General features: G+C 58.0%; 1 protein-coding gene across 2 annotated transcripts; it reads right to left on the bottom strand.

Annotated features, from left to right (window-relative positions):
* Nucleotides 1-1,693: 1,693 nt before the first annotated feature.
* Nucleotides 1,694-10,680, bottom strand: TINAGL1 (tubulointerstitial nephritis antigen like 1; the record flags this gene model as incomplete). 2 transcript variants are annotated; one of them, XM_084242736.1, is made up of 11 exons in its annotated part: nt 1,694-1,919; nt 2,015-2,060; nt 2,912-3,035; nt 3,241-3,286; nt 3,392-3,581; nt 3,704-3,854; nt 3,941-4,064; nt 5,145-5,259; nt 5,473-5,565; nt 9,346-9,409; nt 10,365-10,680. In XM_084242736.1, 11 exons carry the CDS (start codon nt 10,678-10,680, stop codon nt 1,779-1,781), a joined length of 1,410 nt encoding a protein of 469 aa, XP_084098862.1. In that variant the 3' UTR covers nt 1,694-1,778. The 2 variants fall into 2 exon arrangements, with proteins under 2 accessions (XP_084098862.1, XP_084098863.1); XM_084242737.1 differs by lacking the exon at nt 5,473-5,565.
* Between the last annotated feature and the right edge of the window lie 838 nt (nt 10,681-11,518).

Below are 11,518 nucleotides of genomic sequence, written 5' to 3'. Positions count from 1 at the left end.
CTCTCTCCAGGCGCAGCCCCGGGGTGGCAGCCCTGGGAGGAAAGTAGAGATGAAAGCGTGGGAGCCTCACGTGGTCACCCTATAAACTGTAAGGCCGCCTTAGGCCAGGGTACAAGTGTGCCCCCCTATGGGACCAGATCCTGCCCCTGCCTCGAGGAACTTGCAGCATAATGGAATAAATGAAATAAGTGAAATACTTATAAAGGAGTAAGTGAAATACTGGATGAAAGAGCAGGGTGCAGATGGGTTCAGGGAGGGGGTGTCTAAGTCATGGGGTGGGTGATTTGGGGGAAGCACAGGTTCCTTACACAGCAGGTGGCTCATCAGCAGTTCTCCATGGGCGTGGTCTAAACGTGGGAACCCTGGTGCTGGCTTTAAAATATAAGTGGGGGGCCTCCTTGGTGGCGTAGGTGGTTGAGTGCCACACACTGTGAAGCTGTCTGCAGCCTCTGCAGTGTGGGTTCGATCCTGGCTGGCTGGTGAGAACCCCACATGGTGCGGCAGACCTCTTCTGTCTCGCCCACTGCTCCCCTCATCAGTGTATTTTGTCAGTCTACCTGTTCTGTCCCCCGCTCTGTTCTGGTGGATCCTCTCACCCTCCCACGCATCTGGTCTGTACCCCGGTTCTTGTATAAATAAATAAATCTTAAAAAAATAAAATATAAGTGGGTCAAGGCATGGGTGGGGTGGAAGGGTGCCTGGAGTGGGGACCAGCATGTGCAAAGGCCTGGTGCTCTACGTGTGTACTAGACATTTGGAAGCAGTGCAGACTCTGTAGTTGTTGGGCACAGGGTGAAGAAGTTGGTGAGAAGGCTGGTGGGGTGGATCCTTAAAAGGCCTTAAAAGCCAGGCAGAGGCCTGGGCTTACTTTGCTGCCTGCTCTGGGACTCTGGGGGAGGTGCCAAGGGGGAGAGCTCAGAGAGGCAGGCCAGGCAAGCCCAGCCCAGGGACTGGGAAAGAGAGAGGCACTTCGCCTGGGTGCCTTGGAGAGGCTAATCTGCAGAGGCAGAGGCTCCAGCTTCTGTGGGGCCATGCCCCCTCGCCTGCTGGGCACTGGAGCCAATTCTGCTGATGGGTGGGTTGGCTCTCCTCTCAGGCAGCACTGACTCAGCGTCTGAAATGCGGTTCCCACAAGCATGCATCTCTTTGGGGGCCAAAGGCCATGCCATCCATGCCCCACTGCCAAGTGGGTCAGTGGCCAGGGCCAGGGATAATTAGGGCTGAATGGAAGCTAAGATTTCGAGTCCACCAACCATGACAGACAGCAAGGCCCAGGAAGCCCTTCTGTTCTCCAACCATAAGCCACCCCGATTCTGATCCAGCTTTCCACTCCCAGAGGTCCCAATGCACAGTGGTTATAGTTATCAATTCTTTGGTTTTATTTTAAAACAGTGAAAAGAAAAATAAATATCTCTGAAGAATAGGAGTACAAGAGTAGGGTGGGGTAGGGTAGTGGGGCTGGAGACTTGGGGGTGTCCTGGCTTTGGTGGTCTCGTGTAGGGGTGGGCCCTACAGGTAGGCCTGGGATGTGCAGGTCTGCTCCTTCCAGACCAGGCCCTGCCCTTTCCCCACTGGGAGCTCTGGGGGCTTCGCCAGCCTCGCCTGCCCACAGCTCCCAGGCTGGGCGCTGTGTCAGCGGAATCTGCTGGAGGGGTTAGACCCAGGCCGGTGGTGGCGCCCGCCTGCACCCCAGCTCCTTTGGGCAAGAGGGCGGAGCGGAGTCGCCACCCTGCTACACTCGGACTCTTCAGCCGGCCGTCCGGCGTGATGGCATGGCCTCAGTGGTGACGCATGTCCTCCATGCCCACGCGGCCCCACACGCCCAGCACGAAGCTCTCGATGTCACACTCGTTGGCACCACGCAGGATGCGGAAGTGGCCCCTCTCACCCCAGCCTGGGCCCCAGGAGTTGGCTGCCGTCTGGGAATGAAGAGGGCGTGGGGTGAGAGGGAGAAGGGGTGGGGGAGGGAGAGGGGAGGAGAGGGGCCTGCCCGGAACACCACGCAGAGACTCACCCAGTATTTGAGTGTCCTTCCATCCGGCAGAGTCTCCTCGCCCCACCTGCAGGGCAGAGCGAGCCAGGAGAAGGGCACTCACCCACCTGCCAGCAGGAGCTGGACCTGAGGCCTTCCCTATCCAGGCCCTGGCTTTTGGTGACTGAGGGGTACACCCTGCCGACTTGGGCAGCTCTCTGCTCCTGTCTGCACCCCCTTGGATCCACATCTCTAAGTGTGTATTTACTCGGCCAGTGAGGGGCAAGGCACCTCCACAGGATACATGGAGGGTGAGCAGAAAAGGAGGGAACTGGACCTCAGTTCTCTCGGGGCCCTCATCCTAGGGACCAGTCATCTGGGACCTGACGCATCTGCTTACCCCTCACAGCCCTCCCCTCTCCCTGGGGCACCGGGGAGGATGAGTGCCAAGGACCACAAAAGAAGACAGAGAATGTGGGTACCTGAGAGACCCCGAACCCCCACTATAAAGTCCATTTCATTGGTTGGGTAGTTGCATGGTAGTTGACTACCATGGTAGCTGGCATGGTTGTTGAAACTCTACCATGTCCCATATGTCAGGTGGGGAAGCTGAGGCCTGGGGGAGTGAGCAGCGCAGGTCACTGAGTCAGGCAGAGTTGGGACAGGTGCTGAGATGGGGAAAGGCTGAGCAATTCTTAAATCCTTCTCTATGTTTCACTGGGGTTATTTCATCTCAGTGTGAGGGAAGAAACTGTTCCTTCCTAGAAAACCTTAAAAGGTACCCCACTTTGGGTATGGCCCAGGGCAAGTGCCTCCTCTTTGAGAGTCTGGGTCTCCTCCTCTTTGAAATGGGGCTTTGCAGAGAAAGGGTAAGGATTCAAGGCAGGCTCAGAAGCCCCCGTGAGGCCCCCACCCCCCCCTTACTCTCGAGCCCCTCACCCTGTGATCTTGACCGAGTGGGTCCCCTGCCGTCGGTATTGCTCTGGCCTCCCCAGGCTCACTGGCGTGTGACGGTAGATGCCACCCTGGTACAGGAAGAAGTCCTCGTGCACCTCCATGAGGGCTGTGGGCAGAGGTGAAGGAGCCAGGTCAACCCATGAGCGCAGGCACCGATGTCTGAGTCTGGAGATCATGCCCAGACCCCAGGGTGTCTCTGTACCAAAACCCTAAATGCTCTCCATGGAGAGGGGACACAGCCCCCCACTTGTGCCACCAGGCACAGTCTCAAGCAGGCACAAGCTTGGGGAAGCAGGGTGAGGGGCATTTACCTTGGACAGGGCCGTTCTCCATGAGCTCCTTCATGATCTCCTTCTCCTGGAGAGTGAGGTGAGAGGACGGTATCCATCAGGGGTGAGGCTCCCACTTTAGAGGCAGCCTTCCAGCTCGCCCGCCTCTGCCCCTCTCCAAGCACAGACTTACGCTGGAGCCCAGGCGGTAGGCGGGAGTGACCTGGTAGATGTCATTGGCATGGACGTGGCTGTTGGGGCAGCGGGCAGTGGCCTGGCGCTTGCCCCGACCCATGGCCCGACTGTGCATCATGCAGCGAGGTGCGTGGCCAGCCTCGTCTCTCTCATGGACCGAGAACGGGTAGCAGTGGTCAGACACAACCCTGGAGGAGGGGCAGGAGGAGCAAGGGTGGCATCAGCATGGCACGGCATGGCCTGGACCTTCCCCAAGTCTCCTGAGCCCTGCCCCCCATGCCCTACCCATGTGGTGCCCCCTGCTGCTCACCCTCGACGTCGCAGGAACCACCAGGCACCATCCAGGTGCCCACCACGGCAGCCCTGCTGGTTGTGGGTGTCACAAGACAGCAGGTTCTGGGGTGACAAGACAGGTGTCATGTGCCCCAGAGAGTGGATTGAGACTCGATCGGACGCCACAGCTGGTGGAAAGAGGTGCGGAGGCCGTCAGGGCACCCAGGTACTGGCCCTCCTTTCCCTCCAGGCCAGCTCCTGCCCTTGGATGTACCTGCCGTGGAGAAGGCCCAAGAGCCTGCACAGTTGCCCTGGTCGAGGGGTTCGTGGATCAGGTTGGGCCACTTCTCAGAGGCCTCGAAGGTCCTGGGCAGCACTTCCCCTGCCCCTAGCACCGTCTGCAAGGCAAACATTCCTCTCTCTGCCTCTGTCCTGGGCTGGCTTTAGGGTGGAAGGGGCCCACTGGCCTTGAAGGATGACCAAGAAGGTGCTGGAGTCTTCCTCAACCTTGAGCCTTCCTGCTGCTGAGGGATCCCAGCAGTCTTCCACCTTGGCTGGCGTGGGAGACCCAAGCACCATTTAGTGCCTTGCTATTGTCAGGTGTGTGTGTGGTGGGGTGACTAGTCGTGTTTAGCAGACGAGGCAACTGAGGCCAGGAACAGGGAAGTGGCCAGCCCAGGGTCTCTCCACTTGCAATCCCCAACTCCTGCCTCTGTCCTCCTCTGTGCCTTCTGATCTGCCACGTCCTTCCCACCAAGACCTTGCGCTTCAGGCCCCAAAGGGCAGGGGAGAGAATAAACAAGGTCCCGTGACCTGGCAGATAGCCAAGAAAAAGAGCAGGAAGCAGAAAATAGCCAGAGACCCAGGGGAGTGAGGGCAAGGCAGGGTCTGCCTGGTCACCACAGCCTTGAGCTGAAGTCCCTCTCCAGGGAGGGCCCCTCCAGCCAGCCCTGCCTCCCCCCGCCTGCCGCTGCTGGATGGAGGCCAGCGTGGGCCCTAGTCCTGACCTGCCCAAACCCCCCTTCCTTACCCTTTGACTATTCTGGGTCTAGTTCCCATTTCTCCCCCAGAGGGCCCCGCTGGTGGGAAGGGAGAAGCCCCCTCCTCCCTTGGGGTTCCACTGAGTCAGCATTTGTTTCTGAGAATTGCTACTCTCTGGCCAGAACTGGAGGAGTATCTGTCCCTCCCATCTCAAAATACCAAGGTGACCTCCCGGCCTCTTGGGCCCTGATCCAGCCTCTCTGCGTCCGCAGCTTTGTTCCCAGGCTGGGAGGCTGAGGGGCTGATGCTGGGGCCACAAAACTCAAAACCTGAGCATCAGTTCTTCCCGCCAGCACGTCTGTTCCAGGTAGGGGCAAAGGAGAGGGACTTGCCCAGAGAGACACAGCTGACGGGCGGGGTAGGCCCAGGCTCCTGCAAGAACAGGGCCAGGGTCCCAGCCCAGGCGGAGATGGGTTTGAGGGCAAGGACAAACTTACGTGAATTTCATTCATGTTGGTGACAGAGGAAGATGGGCGGATGGTGCCCAGGCGGTAACGAATGCCTTCATCCAGGGTCATGCCCCAGAAGGCACTGTGGTTCCCGGCCCGCCACCTGCAGGAGAGGAGATGGAAGGGAGTCACAGACCCGCCGGGCTGGGGGTCCTCCAGGTACATGCATGTGGGTGGGGAGACACATGCTGGCTAAGTGCACACAGGAATAAAATCTGGGCACGGGTGCACTGGGACGACATGCATCTGGGGCAGGGTGTGTGTGTGTGTGTGTGTGTGTGTGTGTGCGCGCCAGAAAGTATTTCCAGGGCCTCACCCGTAGTCGCCCTGGTTGATGGCGTTGATCATGTCTTGGTCCACCAGGCATGGCTCCTGGTCACATGCCCACTGCCCTTTTTCCTGGCAAGTGCTGGTGCAGACAGGAAGGAAGGAAGAGGTGAGTGGGGCTCAAGTGCTTTCTATTTTTATTTTTTTTATTTTTATTTATTAATTTTTTTTATTTAAACATACTTTTTTAAAAAAAAGATTTATTTATTTATTTATACAAGCACTGGGTACAGTCAGAAGCGCGGGAAGGTGAGAGAATTCACCAGAGCCAGAGCGGGGAGCAGAGCAGGCAGAAGGACCGAAGTACACTGCTGAGGGGAGCAGCGGGCGGCAGGAGAGGTCTGCGAGCCATGTGGGACCCTCCTCCGGTGGCCGGGGAGCAGCCGGGGATCGAACCGGCGCTGCAGAGGCTGTGGGCAGCTTCGCAACCCAGCGCTCAACTGCTGCGCCACCGGGGAGGCCCTCAAGTGCTTTCTAAAAGGTGAGGGCTCAGTGGTCAATGTGGGCCAAAGATGTGTACCAGCATCTCTGGGAGGAATCTAGATGATTCCACCCAGGCCTGGAGGCTTTAAACAGCAACTTCAAGCTGACTATTCGCAAGCATCTCTCCCTAAACTCCAGTTTCAAATATCTTGTTGCTACTCATCCCTACGGGGGTGTCTAACTGCCCGGCAATTGTAACATTCCCAAACAGAATTCCTGATCTGCTTCTTCTTCCCCGGCTCCTCCCACAGTCCTCAAGAGAAAAAAAAAAAAAAAAAATGGCCCTTCTTCCTAAGGCGTGGCCAGAAGCCTGAGGGTCACCCTCTACTCCCGAGCCCATCCAATCCACTGGCAAATCACTCTCTCCTGAGGCCACCAAGGTCTGGTCCCACCACCTTTCACTTGGGTCATGTGGCAGCTCCTCACTGTTCTCCTGGATTCTGCCCTGCACCCCCTTCACTATGTTTTCAACACAGTTGCCACTGTGATCAGGTTAAACCCAAGCCCCATCATGTCACCTGCCCAGAACTCTGCTGTGCTGGCTTCCAATGACAGAATTAGAGGCAAGGTCCTCCCCGTGCAGACAGGCCCTGTCCCCCTGTTCCCCTCCTCTTCATCCTGGTTCTCAAGACCCCAGCAGCTTGGTCTCCTGACTGCTCACACCTCCTGCTCTGCCTCAGGGCCTTTGGTGCCTCCAGCCTCCCCGGTGGCTCCCTCGCACTTCTTCCAGGTTTTATTCAAATGTCACCTGGGGAAGTGCCGCCTGCCCACGCCCTATCTTAAAAGTCCCGCCCTCCACTTTTCTGTTTCATTTTTCTCCTAAGCATGTGATCACTGTCCAATGCTATTTATTTCTACTGTTTATGTCTATTTCCTTATAGACTCCAAATTCCTTGAGAACAGGTATTGTTTGGTTTCTTTGGTACCTAGAAAACAAAACCTGGCATATCGTGGGCACCCAGTCATTATTTGTGGAACAGACAGGTGGATGGATGAATGAACGAGGCAGTGCAGTGGAACCCTAGGCGCTAAAATTCTCTCTTCTCGTCTGCAAAGTGAGGATAATAATAGTTCCACCTTCCAGGGATGAAAGGGCAGGCTGATAAAGCACTTATCACAAGGCCTGGCCCATCGTTAAGTGCTCAAAAATTGTCAGCTACTGTTGTTCTCATTATAGGAACCCCCTCTCGAGTTTCCGACTGATAACCAACTGGCCTCCTGACAGTCCTCTGGGTGTGTAAAGGGCCACCCCAAGCTTAAAAGGGCCCCTAAGTCTGCTCCTCCCCTAACATCTTCGACCCAGAAATGGCACCATATCCTCCCAGGTGTTCAAAGCAGAAATCCCTGCCTCCCCACCCACCACCGGTCTGATCTCCCATCAACAGGTCTTAGGGTGGCACATCACAGAAGACTGAATTCATCTGCTCTCCCCTTTGCAGGTCACTTCCCATCTGGACCATGCAGTGGCTTCCTAACCAGCTCCCTGCCTCTTTATGATCCCCCCAAGCTTCCCCTGAAGCCAGAGGAGTCTTTGAAGAACACAAATCAGAGGGTATGCTCTCCAAGTGGCTTCCCACGACACCAAGAACAAATACAAAATCCCCGCACCACTTATGAGACCCATGGGACGCGGCCTGCCTCTCCTTGGGGCCTCTGGCCCCCTCCACAGCTCTGACTGCAACCAGCACCATCCCGCCCCCCCCCCCAGTTCCCCCCAGGCTCCCTCTGCCTTGGCCTGGGCCACTCCTCCTTGATATCCATCGCCCTAGTGTCAGCATAAATGTTCCTTCTAGAGAAGCCTTCCCTCACCCCACCCCACTCTAAACCAGCACCCCCATTATTCTCTCTTCTCTCCAATCGCACGCACAAACAGGCTGTGATGATGTCTGTGTGCATGGTCTGTCACCTTTGGACCAGACACTCCTGCACAAGGACAAGGAGCGGGGAGTTCCGGCTGCATGTCCACACCACGCCTGGCACACAGTTGGTGTTTAATAAATAGGTGTCCACGGGGCAGATGAATTCTATGAATGCAGTCATACTTCAACAAGCGCATAACTCTGCTATTACAAGATGCTTCAACTGCCTCCTTCCGAGCCCACAGAGGCTCCCGCCTCCAATGTTGCCTTTTAAGGAGCCTCCAGGGGACTGAAGCCCAGTATGGCTGTGCTCCCCAGCCTGAGGAGCTGGCGGGGTGCTTTCAGGAAGGGCTGGCCGGAGGAGACTGCGGGGGTGGGAGCTCTCCTCACCCTTCCCTTCCTGTGGGCACTGTGGAGGCACTATCGAGGCATCCCTCGAGGGCGCAGAGCCTGGAAGGCCCACAGATACTGCTGCCCCTCTTCTCCCTCCCCCTCAGGTGTCCAGTGCAGGGAGCAGCTGGCCCAGGGGCCAGTGGGTTGGTCAGTCTTTTCCTGCCACCTCCCTCTGTGCCCCAAGGCTGCCAGAGCAGGTCTAGACAGGGCTGGTGGCAGCATGACTCCAAAGGGGTCCATGTCCCAGGAACAGGAGTTAACCCTTCAGTGTCCAGAATCATCCTATCTAGACCAGCAGATCTGTGCAGGCACATTCCGTAAACACACACACACACACACACACACACACTCTCTCTCTCTCTCTCACATTCTCTCTCACCCAGATGCATGCTGAAATGCACGAGTCCCCAATCTCACTGCGACCCAGGCACCCCGCACGCAGGCCAGTGAGGCAATGGAAAAGGCTTATGCATATTGCATTCCCAAAGGTTTCCTCCTCCCTGAGGCCTCTCAGTCCCAAGCAAAGAGGACCCGGGGTGGAGTGGGTGCAGGGCCTCCCCCACTGCTAAGTTGCAGGGTCCCCGTTATTTCCCTGAAGTCATTCAGGATTTCCCTCTTAATGCTTCTCCATTACCCACCTGAGACCTCGGGATAGCTAGGGGGCACCCCTGAGCCCTTCACTCCTGGGAAGAAGGGGCTGGGGAAGGGGAGGGGCCACATTCCAGGGAAGGCCCTGCTACTGGGAGGCTGGCCTCCAGCTCAGCCATCCCTGACCCTCATCCGGTCCAGGGGCAGCGGATGCAGTAGGTTTCCTTCCTGGCGCCCCCTTCTCAGACTCTCTCTTGACATGGAAAACGATTGGGAGCACAGAAATCCATCCTGAGCTAGAGAGGTGGGGAAGGAGGCCCAGCTCAGGGGCTGTGTCTGGGGTCAGGCATCCCAGGTCGACCACACATATAATTTGACGTGGTCAGTATAAAAGTTCTCGTGTTACAGATGAGGAAACTGAGGCTCAGAGAAGGAAAATCACTTGCCCCCAGCAAGTAAGGTCTGGGGGTGGGATTTGAACCAAGTCTGTCAGCCACCAGGCCCACCAGGCAAGTGCCCGCCAAACCCCAAACACTCACCAACGGTTACAATTGTCCCAGTAGGTTCCGAAGACCGGGTAGAGGCGGCCCCCATGCATACATCCTGCAGGGAGGGAGGAGAGAAGAGAGATGGACCCAAGACCAGAGGCAATGGGCTGAGATGGTCAGGTCCTCAGAGATGAGTTATTCCAAATACACACACACACACACACACGCACACACGCACGCATGCACACACCCCAGCCCTCACTGAAACTAACACTCAAGGCGTCTCCTGCAGTTGCACACCAGCTGCTACCTGGGAAGCTTCTCGGTGACTAGGCTTCCTCTAGCTGCATCTGGATACCATCCAACATACCTTAAATCCTGTGCTTTTTAAATGAGTTGGGGGCTTGGAGACAGGGAATGGGAAGAGAATGCTGAGGCCCAAAGAAGGGAGTCGCAAAGAAGGGCAGTGACTCCCTAACATAGATAACCCAGCGCTTTGGGGTGACAAGCCAGGTACAGCCTCACACCCGTAGCCCCACAGGATTGTGGGAAGGAATTCAAGTGATCCGCCTATTGGACAAGGACAAGTGCATGGAAGAGGGTTGTAGTGAGGGCGGAAGGCAGGAACAGGCTGGAGGCAGGAAGCTCCCAGTGCCCGGTGGTGGCCCTCTCAGGGGTAGAGAGCCCTGAGCAACGACAGAGAAGTGGCTAAGATGACCGTGACCAACCCCTGTGCTTTATCAGCCAAGGGTGAGTCAGCAGGCGGGGCCAGCACCTTCCCAGTCCAGAATGGAGACAGGACTGGGAGAAAGGGCAGGAGGCTGCCTTCCTCCTGTTCAGCTTAGAACCTCACTGAGCAAGGATTTTCTCGCTTTCAGTCTTGCTGGAGAGATTCAAGTTAGACCAGAGCAGGGACTTCCCAGAGGGCCAGCGAATGGGGCAGGTTCTTGGGCCTCTTCCCCAGATTCTTCAAAGCCTCCCCTGGAAATGCCAGGGCATCAGCTTTGTTCCTGAGCCTTGCTGGGTCTGGGTTGACAAAGTGACCCCCCCTCCTGGCCGCTGGTGCCCACCTGGGATGGGGGGGAAAGGAGGCGGCACGCCAAGGCAGAAGTCCCAGAAGTCAGGGCAGCAGTCAGAGACCGTGCGGTTGCAGAACAGGTCACAGTAACAGGTAGCACCCAGGTAGGGCATGGCGCATTCGTCCTCACGGCCACGGCAGCACAGATCCCGCTCCTGGCAGTACCGGCCACCTGCATCCCGGATGCCCCGCAGGTGCAGAGCAGGAGCGAGCTCCCTGCGCCTGCGGCCCCGCCCTACACCCAGGGCCGACTCCCTGGCCAGCAGCAGCAGCAGCAGCAGCAGCAGCTCCGGAGGACATCGCCACATGGTGACTCCTGGGCTTAGGGAGGGCAGAGGTCAGGGGTCAGAGGGAGGGGGCAGCAGACACTCAGGGACTTATCTCCTGCTTTCCTGGGGCTGTGACTCCTGAGGGTTCAGCAGGGTCAGATGATTTCTGTGTCCCCAAGCACAACACGGCAGAGAAACCAGTTTATGGGCCGGGGCTTACAGGGGGAACCGGACTGGCCAAGAAATGGATCCTCCCTGACCTGCTTGGGACCTGCAGGGAAGGGAGGTGGGGAAGGTGGCACTCAAGGCGTCCCCACTCAACACCCGCACTTGAGACACTTGGCTCCTCTCCCATCCTGCGTCCCTGGGCCCTCGGCAGCCTCCATCCCTGGGTGCCCCACTCTAAGCTCGGGTGTGAGCCTCCCTCTGTCTTTGCCCTGCCCTGTCCGCCCGGCCAGCTCCGCTCTCCCTCTCTGCCACCTGTCCGGGTCCCTTCGCCTGTTTCTTCTCCTACACCCTCTCCCTTCCCAGCAGAGGAGAGCGCCTACCTGGGGAGGGTGTGGGCCGGGCCCACACAGCCCCACGAGCCTCCGCCTCCCGGCTGCGGCGACTGCCTGACTCTCAAAGTCAAGAGCGGGCGCGCGGGGCGGGTGGCTTTTGTAGGGCCCCGCCTGCGCCCCGCCCTCGGGGCTGGTGGGGGGGCGGGGAGGGCCCGGCCCGTCTCACCTGGTGCAGCCCTGCAGGCAGCTCGGAAGCCGGGACCGGTGAGGGGGCGGCGAGCACGGGACTGTCCCCGCCGGATGCCCGCGGGAGCCGTCCCTGGGGGGAACTCCGGCCAAAGCAGGGAGGCCTGTGGTCGGACGCCAGGGAGGACTTC

This window comes from Talpa europaea (assembly GCF_964194135.1).
Source record: "Talpa europaea genome assembly, chromosome: 9".
Lineage (NCBI taxonomy): Eukaryota > Metazoa > Chordata > Mammalia > Eulipotyphla > Talpidae > Talpa > Talpa europaea.
Note: the sequence above shows the minus strand (reverse complement) of the source record. Positions and strands in the feature narration are given on the sequence as shown.